Source organism: Patella vulgata, chromosome 1, assembly GCF_932274485.2.
Source record: "Patella vulgata chromosome 1, xgPatVulg1.2, whole genome shotgun sequence".
Classification (NCBI taxonomy): domain Eukaryota; kingdom Metazoa; phylum Mollusca; class Gastropoda; family Patellidae; genus Patella; species Patella vulgata.
In genome coordinates, this window is record NC_065879.2 from 27,533,136 (window position 1) to 27,557,691 (window position 24,556).

The 24,556-nt window shown below is 36.0% G+C and overlaps 2 protein-coding genes across 4 annotated transcripts; both read right to left on the bottom strand.

Annotated features, from left to right (window-relative positions):
• Window positions 1–1,166: 1,166 nt before the first annotated feature.
• LOC126819421 (uncharacterized) lies at window positions 1,167–10,733 on the bottom strand. Of its 2 annotated transcripts, none has more exons than XM_050547439.2 (3): window positions 10,374–10,733; window positions 4,605–4,700; window positions 1,167–2,614 (listed from the first exon to the last, which is right to left on the bottom strand). In XM_050547439.2, the coding sequence occupies exons 2-3, from the start codon at window positions 4,666–4,668 to the stop codon at window positions 1,728–1,730; spliced, it is 951 nt and encodes a 316-aa protein (XP_050403396.1). In that variant the 5' UTR covers window positions 4,669–4,700; window positions 10,374–10,733; the 3' UTR covers window positions 1,167–1,727. The 2 variants fall into 2 exon arrangements, with proteins under 2 accessions (XP_050403396.1, XP_050403413.1); XM_050547456.2 differs by lacking the exon at window positions 10,374–10,733 and adding an exon at window positions 10,225–10,296.
• A 2,677-nt stretch (window positions 10,734–13,410) lies between these two features.
• On the bottom strand, window positions 13,411–23,761 carry LOC126820262 (orexin receptor type 2). 2 transcript variants are annotated; one of them, XM_050548120.2, is made up of 2 exons: window positions 23,494–23,761; window positions 13,411–16,504 (listed from the first exon to the last, which is right to left on the bottom strand). In XM_050548120.2, the coding sequence occupies exon 2, from the start codon at window positions 15,978–15,980 to the stop codon at window positions 14,754–14,756; it is 1,227 nt and encodes a 408-aa protein (XP_050404077.1). In that variant the 5' UTR covers window positions 15,981–16,504; window positions 23,494–23,761; the 3' UTR covers window positions 13,411–14,753. The 2 variants fall into 2 exon arrangements, with proteins under 2 accessions (XP_050404077.1, XP_050404068.1); XM_050548111.2 differs by lacking the exon at window positions 23,494–23,761 and adding an exon at window positions 20,866–21,118.
• Window positions 23,762–24,556: the final 795 nt, after the last annotated feature.

Consider the following 24,556-nt stretch of genomic DNA (forward strand, 5'->3'; position numbering starts at 1 on the left):
TCCAGTGACTGGTGAAATTGGCGGAGATGATGAACAAACTCCTGATAGCACAGCGGAGCCACTTGAGATTGTACCTGTAACTATCCAACACAGTACCCCTCCAGAAACACCACCACCGGGTGCTTGTTCCTTAGTTGACAATACAGAGTCATCTCCAATCCACCTAGCTGTAAGTGAACCACCTACTGATAATGATCAAGAGTCTGTAATTGAACACGACATTGAAAACCCCTCGTTAGACATGAACATAATAGATGATCGACCACCCGAACACCACAGTGAAAACACGTATGTGAATATTCATTTAGAGGACATTGATTCTTCAGAAAAAACAGCTACATATAATGCTGATATTTCCCATATCAAAGACCTACCTAATGACGAGTTCGGTGAAGAAAGCACAAGTGTAAATGCAGAAAGAGCCAAACAGGACCAAGTGGAATCAGCAGATAATAAAAATGATTATTATGTAACTCCAATATATGAAAACGTACCAAAATCTGTTCTACGGGGTAGTAATGGACAACAACGACACAGTCCAAAGAGGCATGGTAAATATATATCTGTCAGTGATTTACCCCCACCACCCCCATTACCAAATCAAAATATTAATCCACAGCTTGGATTTACCAATGGTTTAAATAGTGAATCTACCCCACCACCGTCTCCATGTGGACCTGGGCTTAAAGATCTCCCTCCTGCACCACCACCCCCATTGCCACTAGATCATGCGACACCGCCACCCACGCGATTTGTAAATTGGGGGGATACGATAGTGCATAATTGAGCTCCTGGGCTACCGATAAAGTGCTATGTTTTCTAGCAAATTTATTAATCCTATTGCACCCTTCAAACTCAAAATATTCACACCAAAAGGCGGTGCAATGCTTTCTAAACCTTTTGCCCTGCTGGGAAAGAGTTTTGATAAACCCACCCCCACTACCATTTACCTTATCCTAAAATCACATCGGTGCAGAGAGTACAATCACAATTACATGTATCAAGTTTCTTCTAATTGACAACACTAGAAATCAGTAATTGTACATTATATTGTGTAGTATTTATTTAATTTTATAGTATTTAATTTTGTTTTGAATAGAAATATTTAATAATCTGTTGATATGATAATGTTATGTGTGTATAAATAGATAAAATAAACATTGATAAAAAACCCAACATAAATCAGTTTTATTGAGACAGATAAATATACAAGTTTAAGCTTAGACACACAATTAGAATTCTCTTTTGGGAGGGGGTGGGGGCAGATCATGACAGGCTAGTTACAATCCAGTTAATATTTAATTTAAATAGCGTATCAGGGTTCGTTAAAGAAGCAGAGCATTTTCCCGGTATAGCACACATTATAGAGACTGTTCGAACCCCTTAGCTCACCCTTTGGTAAGCTATGTGTCTTACGATCAGTATACATGTATAGGGACTATTTTGCGCCGTAGTATATTGAAAAATCAATTGAAGTTTATAATCCTTTAATAACAGTTCTCTGAGACAAGACTTTCTGCTTCAATATACACAGGCACGACGTTTCGATAATAACTTCTTATCGGTATCAAGCACAAATAAGTAACATTTTGTAAACTGGATCAAGTTGTTTCAGAAACATGACACAACTTACATTCATTTAGTAGTGTTTTCAAAGTTGAGTTTGTTTTTGTTTGTTTTATCAATATAGCTCACATAAAATCGCATACATACGTTCACGGACTAGATTACACCGATGGATGAGCTAAAGGTTCTGAAAGACTTGTTTCAATAAATTCCACAGCCTCAGTGTTCTCAAGAAGAGTCGTTAAAGTTTTAGGCGCTTCCGATTTAGAACCATAGGATTTGGCTCTTGTAGACGGACGTTTACCGTTTTTATTTTTAGAGGGAGATAACTCATCTTGACGTGGTCCAGTATAAATAGGTGGATCCGAGAGCAGGACGCGAGTTTGTGCTGAATGACCACACCTTAATGATTTATTTCTCTTTGGAGTACACGATAAACATTTACAGGAATCGAGCACAACCTCTAATGGCAAGCAATGTTGTTGTTTGACTAAGATAATACTTATTATTACCATTATTATTAAAATGGCGAACACGGCTGATAAAGACACACCAATGATGATCGTAGAATTCGTCGGAACGACGGTAGTTTGTGACATATAAACCGTTACGCAGTTTGCTGGTAAATTCAAACTGTAACGTGTTACCTCGCAGAAGTCCACTATTCCTGTCTCAAAACAAAATGTATACCGCATTGACGGAATCAAGCCATCTATAACGTTGGCAGTTGAAGCAAGATCTTGAACCATTAAGCACGCATGGTTCGTATCATTGCTCCAATACATTAAGGTATATTTGGAATCGGAATTTGCAATGCCGACATCGTTATTGGGACTGCGAGTCAATAATTTTAACTGAACACTATTTGAATTAAGAACAGAGGCGTTTAACATTATTTCCAATTCACATCTGTGTCCAGTCCATTTTCCTTGACAGAAGCATTCAACTTTCTGTTCATTATCGTTGTTTTTTGACAAGATAGTTCGACACGGATTCTCATTTTCACAATTCAATTGTTCACACTGTGATATTACTGCTTTATTTTCTCCTGGAATTAGATATATGTATATACCATGATGTAATATGACATCTATCAAACATGCAATAAATAGCTACAAATGAGGTGAAGCTAGAAATGCAAGGACATAGATAATACAAAACCCACAAAACTTTGAGGGCCAAGGATTCGTAAACATGGGTATTTTTTTCTTGGCCTGATTAAATGGAAAGTTAACAGCTTGATGACATAAGTTTCTTGTGTAACCCTTTGTTTGCAACATATCTAATTTTCTAGCTATTAGTTTGATCCGTTAACGTGTAATTACTGCACCATAATAAATGATATTATGGGAATGGCGCTAATTAAGTCAACACGTCGTATTCGGCGCCAAAAATAGGGATAATACGACTTGATGATCGGGATTCCTTTATATCCCGCATATTTTTTTTTATTCAAAATATTCGCTTTTATGTGTTAATAATTCTACACTGATGAAATCATTATTATTTAGAGTTTTTCAAACCAAAATCAGATTTCGAGATGGGCAGATTCGACTGAATTGTTGCCTACTTTGTAATATAAACATGCCCATTGCCCAATCTGTGGCGATAGAAAAAGTGTCTTTAAAAAAATATACGCTGGTGAAATAATAAGTACCCCCCCCCCCGCCTCCCCCCCCCAAAATTAATAAAAATCAAATAAATAAATAAATAAAACATAAGATACTATTAAAGAAAGAGTATGTACGGGTATATATAAATATATAAATTCGGTCTGTTTTATTACCGGTATAAATATACGGCCTGATAGTTTCCGTTTGAAGATAATAAAACGGACAGAAATTGAAAACTTAACAAAATGATCGCATTGTGATTTAGGGTGTGTGTGTGTGTGGGGGGGGGGGGGGTCTTTAAATGACATTTAAAATATACCCCTTCTCATGTTTTCATCACTTTTTATTTCTTCGTTTCGTTGTGAATTTTCAGTTAGTTCCAATTTTTACAGCAGAATAAAAATACGCGGGAAATAAAGGAATCCCGATCATCAAGTCGCATTACCCCTATTTTTTTGGTGTTCGCCATTCGCCGTGTTAGGAGAATCACAAACACCGCGTCGTATTCCTGAGTATACACAACATGTGCTTAAAGAAAGGGGAAATCCCTTATTAAGAACATTACATAAGATGATACGGCATAATACTGCTAGCAATTGAAGAGTAATTAGCAAATAATTGTTCAGCTGGCAGCCTTTATATACATAACAGGTTTTTCACGAACACCTGACCACGTAAGATATTGTATAACGGAGAATTTTTATGTGTCAGAACAAGACAAATTTGGCCAAAGTAAGGCATCGGGGATCGGATCGGGCGATATGTGGTAATACCGACCGACGTAAAAAAAATTAACTAGATATTTATGGCCCCCTGAACCTTCATCGGCCTCCGGGACGTCGTACCAGCTGCACCCCCTTTCATTGGGCCTGGTTGTATATACATGTAGAGATATACACATGAAATATGAATTATATCAGGAATGCTGTACACAACAAAAGTAGATTCGGTGGAGGGGGTTGTGGTGACACAGATTTGGAAATGGGCAGTTGTCGGGTAATGTGGCAACTATGTTTCTCACAGGAATAAAAATGTTTTCATGGACAACTAGAAATATAGAGAAGGGCATTTTGATTTTTAGAAGCCCGGTTCCAACTTGTCAGATGTAACGTCTACCGGACTGACACGGATGGCGTGTCTAGTTCTTGTATGCCGGGGTCTTGTGTACAAAGAAGTGCACGTAATGATACTCTGGCAACATTCGCCCAGCCTTAACCACACAAATAAACATTACCTTGTGTTCGCCGTTTTATTAGGGAAGTAGTGTTCGCTATTTTCTCCCTTCCTTATTGATTTATGCCATGAACATCTATATGAAGGTTGGTATATACTTTTAATAGTGATTTTAGACAGGGGTGTGTCTGGTTTATTTCACATGCCCTTATCTGCATAAGCATCGTATAAGTGATAATAGTTTATGCTTACCCGTGGAGTAACACCATGTCAACATTTCCATTAATATTAATATAACCAAACCAACATTATACATCTTACATTGGCTGACGCTTTACTGAATAACATCTGGAATATACAACATTATACATCAAACATTGCCGGACTTATCACTGTAATATACAACATCTGATATATACAATGTTATACGTCTATAGCCTCTAAAATATACAACGTTATACATCTAAAGCTATTCACTGGATAGCATCTAAAATATACAATGTATACACCTATAACTATTCACTAGATAGCCTATAAAATATACAATGTTATGCATCTAAATATTCACTTGATAACCTATAAAATATACACAGTAGTACATCTAACTATTCACCGGACATACGAGACTGTATATTTTACATCGGCTGACTTTTTACGAAATAAAATAAACATTGCATAATATACAACTAAAATATCAAATACATTTTTAATAAAACTCTCCACACCATTTAAGGTAAACTGATCCTCAGAAATAAAATCTTTATGAAGCTTTATGTAAAACAATGATGCATGCAATTCAAAAACCAAAACATTTGTGTTTCCTTCTCACTCTCACCCATAAGTGTTCATGCAACTATAGTCACGGATACAAACAATAAGCACAATAACCCCATAGCAAATCCAATGGGTGAATCAGATAGAACCGAGGAAACAGCGTAACACAATTTGTTACACTCTCAGTAAAACATTTAAATATGTCAAAAATTTGACAATATCGATCACGGTGGTTGTGTTTGTTAGTTTTTTAAAAACATGTTTACCTGCATTACAACTGTAGTTTGTAAACAAATGACGTATTAAAGTGACGGCAATAATTAATAGTACAAATAACTGATGGGCTGTGTTTATAAACAGCTGTGGTTATAGAACAAAAACTGGATTAACTATTAGGTCGAGCCAGGACTAACGCATGACATACCTTTGGTACAACAGTAAATTTTAAATTACAGTAACTATTAGAAGTGTTTCCTAAACGACAGATTCGAAGTGTTTAATTCTAAATATTCCACAGGCTCTTACAATGGCAACAAATACTATGTAAATCAACTGGTATCTTCCCGTGTACGGGTGCCCGTGGTAGTCGCGTGGTAAGTACCCAGGACTCTAGTCCAGAATGTCGAGGGTTCGAATACTGACAATGGTCAAGAAGAATTGCCAGGGCCAGAGCCTGCAGGACTGAGTCCGGAAGCTATCGCCTAGTCATTCGGATTGTGCGAAAAACCAAGGTCCACTCGTGTATGCATTGACGTACACGTAAAAGAGCTATCGACAGTTGAAATGCTCACCCCTAGCATTGCACACCATAAAAATTAAGTTGGACAGAACAGTTATTATAGTGCTGAATTTAACGACTGGGTTAGGGAACAGGAAATACCTCCTGATATGCCATATTATACAACTACAGAGAATACACAATATTTTACGATACTTTCTGTATTCGTCCTGTGTTAATTAACATCGTTAGTATGGAATCTGTTATTGATTTCTTCAATATGATATACTGGGGGCTACGTTGGCTCGGAGAGTATGACCATTTGTTCACTCTCGAGAACTCCCTATATTAGTCTCGGGTCGTCTAGTCTGACACTGAAAGACGTCTAGTCGTTGAGATTATAGAAAATACCAAGGTCCCATGTTATACCATTGATAGCACGTTTTGAACAAACGTTTTATTTCTTAAAGAATATAATTATCACACTCTCTTATTAGTGATGTTAATACTTTACAAGTTCTTTAGTCAGTCATCTTGAGGCAGTATTTCCTTAAAAACTAAAACGAACTAGAGTGTAAAGGGAAGGAATATTAATGATGTAAGATCCGTTTAATTCACGTTTTCAGTAATACGTTCTGTATTATGATTCAATCCATTCACTTTTTATTTGAAAACTGCACCATCTTGTACTAGAATAGCATTGTGTGTCATTTATCAAAGCGTGATAAGGGATTATTTTACAAGTATAATTTGGCACCATGCTGCCAACAGCTGCATACGTGTCATGTACCAAGTCACAGTTTGCGTTTAAATCAATTGTTACGTTCATGGTTTACAATACAACTTTATGAAATACTGATTTTCAATAATTGATATAAATTAAGCTCTGAAACATGTGTTTTTATCGCATTTAAAAATAATTAGAATATGACACCATGCATACAAGCAGTTGGTCTTCTCAGCATGATCAATATGACTCACCTTGTGAAAGGGTGCTATGTTTGTAAAGTACTAACTATCTTTCTCCATGTATTACCACGATGACGACGGTTATACAAATGTAAGTAAAATTTAGCAACATGTCACAACCCAATCTTCATTACTGTTGCTTCATATTATTAGTGGCAAGGTTTATTTAAACTTTTTAAACATCTGATACCACTTCTTATTAATATCACAAGTTGTCTTACTAGTAGTTCGGATGGGATGAAAAACCTAGTTCCAGTGCCGACGTTGGTGTGCACATTAAAGAACCATCGGTAGTTGGAATCCGAAAAAGAGTAGGCCGAAACGCTACTGTCTTACACCTCCGGTCTTCATTACCCCGATCGATGCAGACAATTAAAACCCCTTTTCATTTTCTTTCTTATTATTATACAATCACGAGTCTTGAGGGTCTGGATACAAAAACAAAGTTTTTATAAATTTGAATTCATCAATTTAGGAGTTCAGTTTAGGGCTAATTAACGATGAATCTGATCTGATGGACATTAATTATTTCAAACTAATGAAACCAACAGCAAATATTTACCACCATTCTAGTCAAACATGTTCTGAAAATGTATAACACCAAATAGTAATAGTCTATTTATTAAGATATTGCCACGGGGAATAAAACGTTAAATCAAATATTTGTTAGAACTACCATCAATAAATAACACGATTAATGTATATACACATTTGTTTTATACATTAACCTATAATATAATAATTATTCTGGATGCATTTCTTTTCTTGCTCTGACACAAACATTAATAATATTACGATATGCATGATGTATTCTTTTGCTGTTTTTGTTTAATTTTGTCGATGCTCTTTTTTCATTATTGCTTTAACCTTGAAAATGTAAACTTTTATCCAATAAAATTAGGAAATGAAATGAAATGAAATGGGGTTTAACTTCCTACTGTTCTGTGCCGAACTTGGCTAATGAAGACGGGCATATCAGTGTGCTATGAGAGACATTTTGTCCGGACAGCGGCACTACGGCCTGCTCCTATATCGAATTCCAACTGTCAAGGGATCTTTTACGTGCACGCCAATGTGTACACGGGACCTCGGTTTTTCGTCCCATCCGAACGACTAGACAGCTGTCATTGTCAGGCCCTCCGTCCTGCATCACTGACAAGGGGGAACCACGCCGGAAAATCTGGACTTTCTCGGCCAATGCAGGGAAGCCCAAGGATACTCTGACTTTAATCCTCCAGCAGCTTTTCAATCATCCTCTTTTTACAGCAAGCGTTAACACAGCGGGAAAGCGTATCATTAAACTAAACACTCTGAACATTTTATTAGATACCTGTGTTCTTTATGAGGTCAACATATTGTCCGGGTATATGAAATATCATACTAATGTTACCGTGACCTTACTTTTTTCAGATAAAGATCGAGGTTTCTTTGTTTAAAAAACAAATTTTTTTTTTTTTTTAAATTATATGTTGAATGAATCCGTTCGTGTGTTTCTCGTTTATTACATGCCCAGATAAATAATACTATTTATTCATTCGTTACAGACATGTACCACCGCTCTACATTTCAACACTTTTACATTAAAGTACATTTTAAAGCGACAATACATGAAATATCGTTATTTGTGCTTCATATACAATCTGATTAAAATACAGATCTATATTTCATTTCGTTATTTTATACTTTCGATGGCCTACACTACATGAAGATCTGACAAGCTGTACTTGAAGGTCGTGTCAGGGGCCGTACGGGCTTTTGACCTTATGGCGTCAGACATTAATTATTCAATCAGCGTTGACGTTTCTAGTGGTTTACCAAGGACTCGCCGTAACAGACCGTTTCATTGGCTTATCCCTCATTTCAAACAAAACGCCGGTAATACACAAACTCTTCCAGATCCAAGTGTAGTAAAGAGAAGTAAAACGAAATTTTGAACTATAAAAAACGAAACGAAATAGGATCTGTGTTTTAATCAGATTACTTCATATACAGATTATCATTAAATTCTCGAGGGTACATTAACTAATCTACAATGGTTATAGTCAAAAAGGTCCATGGCATTGCATGGCAATAATAAGGACCTAAATATGTTTGGTCAGAAGGGGTCCATAGTCAAAACGATCCGATGGCAATAATTAGGACCTAAAATATTTTTGGTCGAAAGGACTCCTATATAGTATAAACGGTCAATTTCATTAGTGAAAACTGTATATGCAAATATATTCAACATTTACTATATATTTTTAGTCAACCTAAGAACTATTTCTCAAAAGTCAAAATTGTATTTAAACATATTTCCTGTTAAAAATAATCAGATTTTAAATAATATGTAATGCCAAATAACTTCATGTTCATGTTAGTTAAGTAAACTACAAGGAGGGTAGCTTTTTTAAATATTGAAAGTCAACAACATAACATTGAAAAGTGGACAATGGCGGTGGTCTTTGAACAAATATTAACACATAATGGCATTTCTTTGTCACTCCTATTTTAATTGTCTATTATATGTAGTTATTGTAGTAATTGTTACACTCAAACCCACTGAAAAAAGATACATAAAGCTTACTAGAATATAAAGCTGTATAATATACATGTATAAGTAATGGATTAATGATAATTTTATTTCTATGGTTATGTGAGCAATAGGGGGCGGCGGGGCGTTGGTATGGCTTTCAACCTACTGTCCGTGAGATTTAATCTGACAAGGAATCCTTTACGTGCAATACTATTCTGTACACGGGACCTTGATTTTTGGTATACTATTTAAACCACAAGCCACAGTTCTCTGGTCAGCTCCTGATAGGTGGGAATCAAACTAGAAAACTTCAGACTCTATGTTTTGATACAAATTTTCAGCTTACTAATCCTAATAAAAAAATCAGACACTTTCATTTGAATGAAAACACAAAGTATGGACTATTTTGGATGTGGTAAACATATTTTTTTTTTAAAAAGTATTATAATATACCGTGAGTCGCCTTTATATATTATTGTCTAGGCATTAATAAAAAAAAGCATTCGAACTTGTTACAGAACAAAATATATGATTAAATCTCATTATTAAAGAGGTTACAGGGCTTCAAGAAAGAGTAAGAATACTCTACCTTGTGCATAATGGCTATGTACATGTATTTGATAATTATTGTTCAGCATTTTTCTTGTTTATTAGTATTATGTGGTTATAAAGGATCTCTCCTATAGCCGCCTTCTATTTATAGATTATTAATTATAATGGATTAATGTGGGTACAAAATACATGCGAAAGAGATGATTAATAGTATCTTCACAACAATCTAATATTCAAGGTGAACAAGGCCAGGTAAGCGTGTATAATAGATGTAAAAATAAATAAAAGCATGATTGATTAATATAGGCTAGGTAGTGAATACATACGAAAAACAGGATACGAACCTGATATCACTGCCAATAATTAACTATACAATACTACATAATTCAATTTTCAAAATAAGCTTTCGAGATAAGATAAAACTTCTTATGCGTAATATAGGCCTACGTTGATAAAAATAACCTAGTTTATTACACCTGTAAATCATGCCTACCTGTCTTCATTCATGTCACTCTGATCCTTCACCGTTAAAATATGACCTCAACATGTTCTTTAAACCACAATGACCTCCGGCACTTGATTTTTGATTTGACAGCAAATACTAAACACTGTCTTCTATCCCGCGAGTTAAAAAGCGTCCATTAAAATTTCGATATTTTTTAAAAGTTAATCACCCATAACAACAAAACGTATTTTCTAGCTAGATCTAAAACAATCTGATTTCTTTCTACAGAAATTGTGAGTATATAATATCATCAGCTTTTTTCCTCTTTGTTACATTGTGCGCTATAACTTGCTACATGCCTCTATTTACCACCTGGTCGACCGCTAACCCCAGTTGACATATCCCATAATTCTTGAAATATTCAGAGGGAGAACTCGTTGAATTCACACACGGCAGATCTGAAAGTCATGCACGTTTCATGATGATTCAAAAGCAATTCATGTGATTTCGTTTTTATGCGTTTATTTATGCACATTTTGTTTTAAATATTTTAGAAATTAATATATAAAATATCGTTTGGATATTTAGTTTTACACCGTTTATGGATCGTCCCTGTGTTTGTAAACAAACCAGCGTGTTTCTTTGTACAAGACATCGACCCACCTGAAAAAGCTCAAGGTGTGTAATTTGAATCTGCTACCATTTGAAGTAATTACTGCCAGTTTCCATTCTATTACTATTCGTTTGATATCAAAGATCTGAGCTAATTTCTTTTTACCATTTTATAGGCAATGTAACGTACTTTTATAGGTATTGAAGGTGTGTTAAAATCGATGTGACAAATTAAAGGGAACTAACTCTAATGGCTTTAGACGGGTTTAGACTGGTAATTTTCTCCTGGTTGACCTCGATCTTAAATCCATAAACAAAAAATATTCCGATGGTCTTAATATTTATAAACACAAAGAGGCCAACATATCTCAAGTATCTGGTAAAAATGTTGGTTTTTTTTATGTTTTGTATACGCGAGATGAGTGAAATTTTAATATAGACTGTGAGGCCATGTTCTCATCTCTAGGCCTTCAAAGCATAAATAATGAACAAAAGTAAATTCAAAGATTCTGATTTAATTCTGACCCAAATATCAACAAAAATTTAACACGCAAAGCGGGGGGTGGGGTGTATAGATTTACTATAATATAGACGAACTACATTCATTAAATAATGACTACTAGGCTATAGATTAAGTTTCTTCGTACCATAATATGTTACCTAAGAGTTACCGAAATATTGTGCTAACGAGAAATGTAATGAAATGGGGTTTAAACGGCCTACGCTTTCTGCGCTGACCAGGCTAATACAGTGTGCTATTTGCCCGGACAGTGGCGCTACGGCCTATTCTTATATCGAATTCCAACTGTCAGGGGATCTTTTACCTGCATACCGATGTGTACACGGGATCTCAGTTTTTCGTTCTAGCCGAACGACTAGTCTCCGTCCTGCACCACTGACAAGGAGTAATCATGTTGAAAAAATCCTGGGGAACTTTCTCCACCAAAACCGGAACGGACCCCGAGTCTCCTGGTAAGTGAGCCAGCGTCTTACTCACTGGACTACCGCGGTTGCCTGACAAGACGTTAAACCACTATCATATTCTATCCCTTGGTGTACAAAGTACTAATATAAACTAGGCCAATAATAGTAGATGTCATTTAATAAAAGGAACGTCCTTATTGACATCAAGTTCTTTGAGTTCCGCCCTCTTGACATCATTAGAAAAACGTGTTCAAAGGCTCGTCATCGTCGGTTGTCATATTTGATGTAGTATGTTACCCAAAATTGAAAACAAATCAAAACACTATGGCCTACTCTTCTATGGATCTTTTACGTGCACGCCAATGTATACCTGGGACCACGGTTTTATGTCCCATCCGAACGGCTAGAGAGCTGGCCTTGTCAGGTCCTCCGTCCTGCACCACGGACAAAGGGGAACCACGTCGGAAAATCCCGATGAACTTTCTCGGCAAATGCAGGGATTGAACACGCGACCACAAAACTAGCGAGCCAGCGTCTTACCACTTAGCCACTGTGGCTCCCACTTATTCGTTTGCTTAGACACTGTGACTCCCAGTTATTCGTTTGTTGACATTGTATAATATTAATTCATCCTCTAAGTAATACTTTTAAAATGCGTCCCCTCACTTCTGTTATTAAGCGCTACTTTTAGTCATTATTTAAAGATTTTGAGTATCGGGGAGAGTGTAAAGGTGTGGTGGTGCAACTTGCCCCCCCCCCCCAAGTGCCCAGATCTTCTTTTCTCATCCCCACATCACTAGTTATTTGTCATTAATAAACTAATGAAAACCGCGAGGTGACACGGGCGACCCCACTCCATGTCACGTATAAACTTGGGTTGTTGATAGATTCGGTTTTATAAAAGGAACTTGGTAAAAACCCGTAAATGCAACGTACACGTCTGAGGGTAAGAGAATCGACCTTTTAACTGAATGGAACGGCTATCATAATAGACAGCAACATGTTCAGTTTATTTTTCCATTTACTTTGAGAAAGTCGGGCATAAATTTTTAATTTACATTGTGGCCTTTTTGTTTGAGAGAGAACGGATGAATTTGATGTTGCAGGGGTTGATTTCCTATTCCACTCAATAGTTAGCCTGGAAATGAATTGGATTTAATGTCCTACAGCGCTAATGAAGACGGGTATACGCCATGTGGTGTGCTGTGCTATGAGCGAACTTTTGCCCGGCCAGCGACGCTACGGCTTACTCTTATTTCTAATTCCAGTTTTCAAGGTGTACTCGGGGCCTCGTTTTATCGTCCCATCCTAACGACTAAACACTGTCCCTCCTGAGCTACTGACAAGGGGGAAACCACGAAGACCTTTCTCGGCCAACACCGGGAGCGAACCCAAGACCTTCTGTGGACCCCACGTTGTCTATACCGTTGCCAGTCTGGAAAGAAACGTGGTATTACCAAGGTACATAGTAAGTCCATATTCTGAGAACCTTTCAATCATCGTTTTGTTTTGATTTCTCCTATAGATATACACAAGAAAAACGACTGCGTATGGTGTATAAAATAATTTAATTCCTAAAATGGGCATCCGTTATAAATATTCTCATATAGATAATAATCTACACATTACATAATATATATCAGACAATCATAACATTAATGTCATAGGTTTATCATTATTATGATCGCTTAACTTGGACCTACCCATGAACAGACCGGTGCCAAATGTCTTTAATAAATTTTTAATGATCAATTACAAATAATTTTAAAATTGTGTTATTCTTATACTAATAGCCATTAAGCGTGCAGATTTAGAAATTGCTGAAACAAATTATTTGGTTTTGAGCTTTCGACCTTTAATTAAAAAGAAAACCAAGCACAGAGATCCTAGCCAGTAGTAGTAATAAGGGACGTATTCGGGAAAGTCGAGCAACAGCCAATGGAATCACCACATGAGAAACATTCCATAATGGAGAGTGATATCAGGTTTTCATAAGACCAGATATTTATTCAGCACTTTATAAATATGAAAATACAAAAAAAGTAATAATCATTATACATAACAACAGAAGCAAAATATACAGACGTATTATAAACAGTATTCATATTAATATCAAATATAACATCTATCACAATACTAACATCTTCGATAGGTTTAGAATTACAATTTTGTAAATTTGAGGTACATATATTTTCCATATTTTGGCCGTCGAAGATGGCTAGTATACTAGTTATTCTACAATCTAAGAAGGATGATTAACAATATTTATCTAATTATATAATGGTTCTTCATTATAATGTCCAGGTGCTAAATGATGCAGTATAATATATACAGCATCATATAGTTCAGTATTTGACAATTTAATTCTTACTCAGTTAGACCAAGTGAATCTAAAAATGTTCGGGAAATTAACACATAATTAGACTCTGCGTACATACATACACCAAATTATTCCAAATTATTCCAAGTTGGACTTCATATAGCTCTATAAGGAAATAATTAATAAATAAATAAAACAGGAAAATAACTGAAATAAACATGTCAATTAAAATGTCATTGCTCCGTTCGACTTGTTGTTTGAAATACAGCATTGTATAACATTTCAAGGAAATGGGAGCGTTAATGTCTTTGAAGTATATGCTTTTAGCTTTTGTTTAAATACTGTACCGAAATAACATAAATTATATCGATGTTCACGGCCTCTTCCGATACTCTTAAAACGGTGACATGTAACTGCAAATTTATCGGTGAATTTATTTAAAATTCAATCATAGCGTGGGAGAGTCAGTAGCTTTCAGCACAACTTCACTATGAGAGAACCGTAATCGCTATCGATTATTGATACAAATAACGCCTTGTATGATTCCATTGTCCGTTCCAGAATTCAAATTGTTACTTTTTACACTTGAAGAGTTTTTGACATTCGCTTCTGAATTTATTACTGCAGAAGCTATAAATGATGGGATTAGTTGCACTGTTTATAAAGTATGATCGCAACAGAATGTTATGGGCTAATTCTGCTGATCCGCCACTTCCACTTAAAGAGTTTTTATCCAATGCCTTGAGGGTCATTAGAATCAGATGGGGTAAGAAACTTAACATAAACACTACTGTGATTAAAAATAGCATTAAAGTCGTTTTACGGTTTCCAGAACGTCTTGATTTAGAGAGTAGTGTGTCCTGGTGAGTAGTATCTGTCGAGATCATACGACTGAGACGTTTACATTTAGCACTAACGACTTCCGTTACGGGGCTCGAACCATCGGAAGCAGTGGTGCTGGAAATTCTAACGGGTTTCTTTCCAGTGTTTAATCCGCTATCTCTGAAATGCTGATGTCTCCAAATACGTTTGCCGATCAGGGAATACAGAGTTATAAGCACCATGGAACCCAATATGAAGAATAAAAATTGAACTCCGTTATATATAAGTGGATATGGTGTCCCAATAAACGCATCTGCAGTTGAACAATCAGTACCATTTACCAAAGCTATACCCGTTGATATAGTTCTTTTTCCATACAGCACAGTCGCTGGTAGGGACAGTAGAATAGAGCCAACGCAGCACATGATAACGACGATGTTGGCAGTACGCACAGAAAATTGAATGCGAAGCGGGGTGCATATTTTCTTGTATCTGTCTATGGCGACGACGATCAGAATCAATCCAGAAGAAAAGGTCGTAAAAGCGTTCACGGATCGTAATATTTTACACAAATAGGTTGCCGTAAAGGTGTAGTTGTAAGTCATGTCCACAATTTCACCAGGCATAGAAATACAGCAGCTCAAGAGATCGCACACAGCCAATGCTAACACGTAACATCGGGTAGTACCAAGCTTGTATTTTGACAAATAGACATGTAGAACTAAAATATTACCAACTATACCAGTTACCATTAAAAGTAATAGGAATACCATCGCCGGTATCATTAAAATGGTAAATTCATAGTTCAGTCTTGTGAGATGACGATTGATATCTGTCGTGGACATGGTCGGGAAAACATCAAAGTCGTATACCGAGCCGGAGCCAGATTCGGGATAGATGGTATCGTTCATGATAAAATCTTCTGTAGCAGGTAAATCATTCGTGTCCGTTAAAACTGCCTGGGATGAAATATCCATATCGAACAAATGAAAATTTTAGGTTACTTTTCTTCTGTTTATGCTGTGTGAATTGTAGCCCAATACTAACCGTACCTTCCAATACGCTTAGTCCATGCGTAACATTTGGAGTATTTGTACAGGTTACAAAGTTAATCTAAACTCGACAAGTCCGACCGTTCATCTTCTCACTACATGAATGCGGGTGATTAAATCCACATTGTTGAGCACACAAACAATGAAAGGTATATCTAAACAAATTACTAATTAGTAAGTATTTAAGAAAATTTAGCTTATATAACACGAAGGGTCATTAGCGACTGGAGGTTGCTCAATCTTACGACCGTGTGCAACGAGTCAAGTTATTGTAATGAAAACAGGCGGGAGATTTCAGTGAAACTTTAAGCGCTCTTGAACCCTATCGGCAGCCAACAGATCACACACTTAGGCGAATATTTCTTTTCCTGTCAATATTCGTATCAGAGTCATCACAGGATGTTAAATTTGTTGAACGCACTTGAGATTATTTACCGCCGGTCAACACTCTGAAATTAAAATAGACTGATTAATTTATAGGACTTGTCATGGGTCAATATTCAAAAGTAGTGTCATGTGAGAATCACAGTGTACCAAGCCTTAAAACAATAAGATAGAGGTCAGTCTTCGGACGCGACCTGGAGCCCTCTTTCATAATACTTCTACTGGTCTCATTATAGTCCATCTGGCAGTCGCTACAAGTACACTCGTGCCATCGGTTTCCCGCTTCAATATCTTACAGTTTGCGTGGGTAGGTACTAATTATTTACCATAGTTTGCCCCCCCCCCTTTTTATTAGGAAACATGTTCTCATAGTGCTTGAAAATTTGAAATTAGGCCAATCTCTGAGAAACTACCAAAAATGCTTGGCTGATCGTTTTCTGGGTACAAAGAAACGAGATCCAATCACATAGAAGTAGAAGTAATCCCCATTGTCAGAACAGATTGTTCAGCGTAATGAAACCTTGTATTAGTTTGTAAACTTCCTCCATACTCCATTCCGTCCGATGCGACTATTGTTCCTGACCAATATTAGAAATATGAAAATGCCAGATTGAAAACAAGTCTTTACAATAATTTATAGGGATGAAATGAAATGGGGTTTATCCTACTTATCTGCACCGAGTGAAATGGTGCCCGGATACAACCTACAACCTACTCTTATTTCAAATTCCAACTGTCGATGGTTACTTTAAATGCAAGCCAACGTATCTACGGGCTTTTGGTTTTTTTTTGCCCCAACGGAACCACTATTCCTTGCCAGACACTCCGTCCTACACCATTGAAAAGGGGAAAACTCGTCGGAAAAACTCTCTCGGTCAACACGGGGAGCGAACCCGAGACACGTCTTATTCACTGAGCCACCGTGGCTCACAATTTCTCTCAAAAATTTAAAGACGTGTTTTGTGGGATTAATGTTTCCTAGACAATTGATTTGAATCAAATAAAATTGTTGTTTACAAATAAAGAGGTTTGTGATAAATCTGACCTTCATGACCTCGACATGACAAATTTTAATAAAATAATAGGTGACGCACTCATTTTAGTCACGAGTAGAATTGGGCAAATTTCCCAATTAATGTAAACAATAGGTTATTATGCAATTTGATATTTATTAACTTAAACATTATAGTAGTCGCTTCCTATGTTCTATTAAGTTTCCTTTTGGTACTTTATGTTGAGTTTATTTACACTATAAACGGATATATTTGATTATTATCTATTATTAAACTATTATTATTCTTATAATTTAAATCAAACCTTTGTTCACAATGGACATATTCTGATAAAATGTCACCCATGAGAATTCTGTGCGATATACCGTTTTCAAAACAAGGTGCAAATGAATCCCATAAGTTTTAATAAACTTTCAATTTCAAACACAACAATACAGTTTAGATTGTCTGAAGTACTGTTTGGATAATATATTTGATAATTCAATACAACAAGCCCACACGACACAGAGGCGTTTATTTCAACTTTATAGTAAAACTTATGCTTTCAGCTGTAAAGATATGATTTGCTCTGTGCATATTTCTCTATTTGGTGACATGCCATGGATCATTCAAAATCAGGAAATGCAGTTCATTAAAATGGATCCAATTACTACTTTATTTGAAATGGCATTCAATAGTGTGTAATAATTACAATGCAAAAGTAGTGTGAGAGTTCTAGCACACCCATAATAACCAAGTAAAATATGTATTTTCTCACGGAACCACTAAATGACCTTTATTGACAAAATATAAACTTTCACTTGAAGCATACTGAACAGGGCAAACATTTTTCCTGATTGTATACTTTTCAGAACAACGTGCACACTTGAGTAAGGATGCGCTTTATATTACATTTAAAGTGGTCGAAAATGTAAATACCTCTCCACAACTGTGAATCGACTATTTTAGACGGACTTTAATTTTACACTATGTTTCTTTCTAATAAATTTATGCAGATTCCCTACCAATCACCCTTGGTCCCTGCTTGGTCCTATCAAATGAATAAAATAAATTCACCAAGAACCTAAATAGTTTAATACTGCTATTCCTTTTTATTGAAGACAAAGTCTTCTACAAACTATATAAGTATTGGTAGATATAGGTTGAACGGAGCGTGTGAGGAAACTGTGGCTTTGGCCTAACCCGATACACGTATTGCTTTTTCGAATCTGTTGAGCTACATCAAACGTTTTTTGTTCTTTTGAACGATTTTTTATTTTTCATAATATGATACGAAATGAAATGAAATGGGGTTTAACGTCCTACTGTTCTGCTCCGAACTGGGCTAATGAAGACGGCATACGCCATACAGTGTGCTATGAGGGGAAATTTTGCCCGGACAGCGGAACTACGGCCTATTCTTTTATCGAATTCCAACTGTCAAGGGATCTTTTACGTGCATGCCAATGTGTACACGGGATCTCGGTTTTTCGTCTCATCCGAATGACTAGACAGCTGTCCTTGTCAGGCCCTCCAGCCTGCATCCCTCCAGCCTGCATCACTGACAAGGGGGAACCACGCCGGGAAATCTGAATGAACTTTCTCGGCCAATGCAAGGATCGAACACCCGACCTCTTACCCACTTAGCCAGCGAGATCCCCCATAATATGATACAATCTTATCACTGACGTCAAGTTATTGTGTTGCCGAGAAGTTAAATTCCGTTCCAGAAGTATCTGGTTTCCTTTGCCAATTTCTATATAAAATCAGGTTAAACTGACAAGTTTCTAAATTGCTAAAATGGGACAAAAGTATGGTTCCAGATTTATACGGCAAGTAAATATATGCAATATAATACATTTCGGAACGAAAAACGAATTGAAATGAATGTAATCTTGGAGAAAAGATTAAACATATTTTGTGATGAGACTGTTATCTATATTCAACCTATCCTCCATATCACAAAAACCCTCTTTAATGTTTTTTACCCGATTAAATAAAATGAGTTGAAAGCTTGCACACTTCAGTTAAGTGTCTACATGATGTTTGAAGCACGCTAGCCACATGTTGCATTAAGTTGCAACATCCTGGCCTGTATTAAAACATAACATAATATTATATAATATATCCAATTGTTTATAAATGATGTGTCTTATAATGATGTAGGGTGGGCCATTAGGTTCACACTCCCAAATCATTTATTTCAATATACGTGTTTGTCATCTTTTATCTATTACATATGAAAATATCCTAAACATACAATATTACGTAAACTAAATAAATTAATACCGTTATCAAGAATAAGGGATTTTGATTGTTTGATCCGAGTGCTCGACTTATTTAATTGTGTGTTAAGATCCCCTCATAAAGAATTTATACCAATTATTTTGGGAGTAGATAGCGGTTCTTATGGGTGCAATGTCTTGTTTTAGGTGGACATGGTTTCTGTTCAATTAATTTTATGTCAAACAGGATTAAGAGAGGCGTGTACAATACCAAATAACGGCTCCATTTTATATCAATTTGCTCAAAGCCGTTTTTGCCCGATTGATCCTGTCTGCATTAGCCCGATCGAGGCCGAAAAGTACAAACATGTTTTTTGTATATAACCACCATGGTACAAATTGATCCAAAATGAGAATGCCCGGAATTTATTGCACCGGGATAAGATGAGTAAAAAAAAAGGACATAGTACCAACTGCAAAAATCCCCTTCTTATCTTACAAGAATAAGCATTTCAGAAAATACGTCAATATTTATGAAGAAAACAGTATTCAGCCAGGAAAACATTTTGATGTCTGCTAATTTAGGTAAAACTATCTTAATCTAATTGTTACCTCAATTTTCATGTCAAAAATAATCTGAAATTAACTTTCTATCCGACCATACACTACTTTGCCATTAAGAAGTCTAAATTTAGAATGTTAGCTAAATATGGATAGACAATTTTTTTCTGAACCATTTCAAACATCCTCTTTTACGAGTGACATTTCGGAAATATATTTTTGGTGTTTTAAAAGTTATACTTTTTTGAATGATATTATAAACATTTTAATTGACGAGTAAACAGATAAATGTGTATTCGGGTGCAGAAACATACATTGACATATTTTCTCTGAATATATCGACGCAAATTCAATAAGATCAATACGCTATTATGGGTATCAATTTAATTTTTGTTCTTTTTCGAGAATGTAAAATTTAAGGGGACATCTTTTATCTGTTTTCTTTCAACCAAATATATCTAACCTCCCAAAATAGTTAGGTCACCAATGTCGTTAGAAGTTGAAAATTCAACATCAATTTTCTGCAAATTACAATGAGTTCTCGTAGTCTTAGCCAAAACAAATTCCTATAAACGATTTAGATAAAATTGAGTAGTTGACATTTTAAGTTTGTGAACATTCTGTTGATTTTAAGAAAGAAACAGTTACCTTTGTAGTGTTATCCTATTCTACTTTCCAGCAGAAAGCCATATTATGTTTTATCAATCCATTTTCATAATAAGACAGTAGGGCTATTAACCACAAAAGGAAGCCTCAAAACCAAAACAATTCACGATAGCTATTGCTGCAAAACTTTAGGTTTTTAGGCTCAGTTCGAAGCAGACGACGCGATTGTGAACTAAGCAAACAGCGACCCATCCAAACAAATAACTTTTTAGTGTTGTTTGTGAAAGTGGAGGAGAATAGAAGGCTCACCATACAACATTCAAGGAAGGGTAAACAAACATCTATTGGCTGTTGCTGGTTCATATACATGTATATATATTGTTACGTCTAAATTTGAAATGTCACGTCTGGTGTACCCACCATGACACCGTGTGGATAAAGATGGCTTGAACCAAAATTATATTATTTTTATCTGTCGTCTGGGTTATATTTGCCATAACTTTGAAGAGAGAAAGGAAGATGATTGTTTGTCTTTTGTGTGAAAGAATCATTGTAAATCCTAATAATTACACCTCAATTTAAAGAGGCAGTGAAGCTGTGAAGATCTTCAACCAATGTGGTGATAAATTCTCATACTGATGTGATGTTATTGAATTATATCGCCATGCTTAATTCGATTGTGTGCAAAACTGGGGAGTAATCTGTCAATCCATCGTTGAGGAAAAGACGTTTATACATTTAATCTGTCTATCCATCGTTGAGGAAAGACGTTTAAACATTTAATTTACGATCAGCATATTTTTTCAAGGCTAACGACTGCTTAGAATACCCCACTCTAAGTATATTATTTCTTGGCATACTACTATTGATCTTTTTGAACATGATATTAAAATATATTTTTATGTTTACTAATAGTGTATTTTTTTTAATTTACTGACATACGTAATTAGATCATTTGGACGTTTTCATTAAAAATAACTAATAGTGTATTTTTTTTAATTTACTGACATACGCAATTAGATCATTTGGACTTTTTCATTAAAAATAACTAATAGTGTATTTTTTTTTTAATTTACTGACATACGCAATTAGATCATTTGGACTTTTTCATTAAAAATAACTAATAGTGTATTTTTTTTTAATTTACTGACATACGTAATTAGATCATTTGGACTTTTTCATTAAAAATAACTAATATTTATGCTGGAGGTCACATATACACATGGACGTGTACGTAAAAGAACCCGTGACAGTTTGAATTCGAAATAAGAGTAAGCCATAGCACACTACATGGCGTATGTCCGTCTTCATAAGCCCAGTAGGAACAGAACAGTAGGACGTTAAACCTCATTTCATTTCATTTCTTTTATTTTTTATTCAGTTTTTTAAAGGTTTGCTAAGAAGTTATGACCATTTTTCGATCTTTAATAGATCCTGACTCAGTGAATGAGGCGCTTGCTCGCTAACCTGGGGGTCCCGGGTTCCACCCCGGTGCTGGCTGAAAAAGTTCCTTGGGATTTTCCGGCGTGGGTTCGACTTGTAAGTGATGCAAGAACCATCATCTAGTCGTTCGGATGGGAAGAAAACCGGGTGTCGCGTGTACACAATGGCGTGCTCGTGAAAGAACCCTTGATTATTGGAATTCGCTATCCGGCAACATTTTGCTCATAACACATACATCATAGCTCAGTCGGGGCAGAAAAGGAGGATCTTAAACCCCATTTCATTTCAAATATAACCATTCCTTATCTTTTCCTTTGACAACAGTATGTAGCGATTTCTAAAGTTCGTGGGTGGCATGATGAATACCACCTGAACGCCCTTGTTTATTTATTTACGACAATATGCTCACACCTACCAAACAAATGTGTACAGTACTTACAAACGTAAAACAAATTCCGTGGCTATTCGATAACAAAGTATTGAAAACACATTGAACAGGTAACTCGGGCAGACAAGAGAGAAATGGGGTTTAACGTCCACTGGACACAAACATGGTCATTTCCGGAATAACACATGGTTAAATTTTATTTCATTAATTCGCTTGCACGTATGGGTCTTTAGCTGTAGGGGGGGGCCGGAGGATCAGTAGAAACCCCACGAGGATGAATTGGCGACCATACTTCTTGTCACGTACAAGCGGGGATCGAAACCACGCCAACTGACTCAATGACAGAACTTATGATGCAACGCACACGGGTTAACCATTCGGCAACACAGATACACGTCAAACTTGTCTCCATAGTCAACGCGGTAATGGGTAATTTAGCCCGTCTGTAAATGGTGAATTGTGTGACCGAATGGTTTAACGCGTGGGCTTTAGATCATAAGGTAGGCCATTGAGACAAGTGACGTGGTTCCGATTCCCCGCTTGTACTTGACAAGGAGCAGGATCGCCTGTTCCACCTCGTGGTTTTCTCCGGGTCCTCCGGTTTACTTCCATTGCTAAAGATACCTACGCGCAAGCGAATTAATGAAAGTTGGAATTCGATATAAGAGTAGGTCGTAGCGCCACTGTCCGGGCAAAATGTCCCTCATTGCATACTGTATGGCGTATGTCCGTTTTCATTAGACTAGTCAGAACAGAACAGTGGAACGATAAACACCAATTCATTTCAATTTAAAAATCCCAGTTTATCGAACTTTATATAAATAACAACCATTACCCACCTCTTACTGTGCTGGTACCACAACTGAATCTAACATAAAAGGAGATTTGATCTTGTTTCAGCTATTGTTACTGGACATTTATGTTGCATCCACCCAGATTTCGTTGTCAGTATATTATTCCGCTGATATTCACCTCTTCTGCATGAAGGCAGAGCTATTATGTCCCACCTTAAGAATCCCCCATTAAAAGATGACTAAACGTTAAAGAACCCTCACTGTGTCATTGGTTGAATACTAATCAAGGCACGTGCAAGCTATGACAGTAATTAGTCCCTTTACAAAACACCAGAAAACACCATGTATACTTCACTTAAGAATAACATTCGTTCAGAGTTCAACAACTTCCGAACGGCCAATCGGGCGTGACGTAACAAAGGTTTTATCAACAAAATATCTTAATCAAGTTAAACAAATATAATGACACATTGGAAAAGCTAATTGTTTTGACTTGCAACTAACTTTGATAACGCCGATAATAGGGGTTAGGTGTTATTTTGTGTGGGATTGAGTGTTACAATTGCCCCCTTGATGGTTCAACGTGTTAAAATATAAATGTTAAAAACGATCAAAGTGAGAAGAAACCATTTCGTTTAATCAAACACCTTGTTGAGTTAATCTTAATGTTTTTAACACATTTCGAGCAAGAATATTGACTTATTTTATAAAACACAAGTATTTAATTAAACAGAAGATGTAGAGTTATATTTATAATAATACGACGTACACGTGCTAAGATATTGTGTCCGGTGTCTACAAGATAGCCAAAATACCTCGATCTTTTTTTCCTCTAAACGAAACTCATTAAAAATTTATTTTAATATTAATTTTAAAAAATACGGGCGTAAGTTTAGATATATTTATTATTTTCACGAACACAATAATTTTATGACTTATCTTCATCCTCATAGTTGAAGTAGGTAATAACCATGTGACATATTATAAGGGTTGTTTTCCGTTCTTTATTTATCTCCTCAAATCAGCTCGGGTGTGTTTCAATTTAATTATAAATTTGGCGCGCGATTTAACGTGTAAATAAGTGCACAGCGAACTTGTAAACAGGTCA

What these genes read in the sequence shown, in the direction of transcription:
- LOC126820262 (XM_050548120.2), bottom strand. Translation starts at nt 15,980, where the DNA reads ATGGATATTTCATCCCAGGCAGTTTTAACGGACACGAATGATTTACCT.
- LOC126819421 (XM_050547439.2), bottom strand. Translation starts at nt 4,668, where the DNA reads ATGTATAATGTTGGTTTGGTTATATTAATATTAATGGAAATGTTGACA. An exon ending in GACATGGTGTTACTCCACGG is followed by an intron (nt 2,615 to 4,604) that starts GTAAGCATAAAC and finishes ATCTAATTCCAG; the next exon opens with GAGAAAATAAAGCAGTAATA.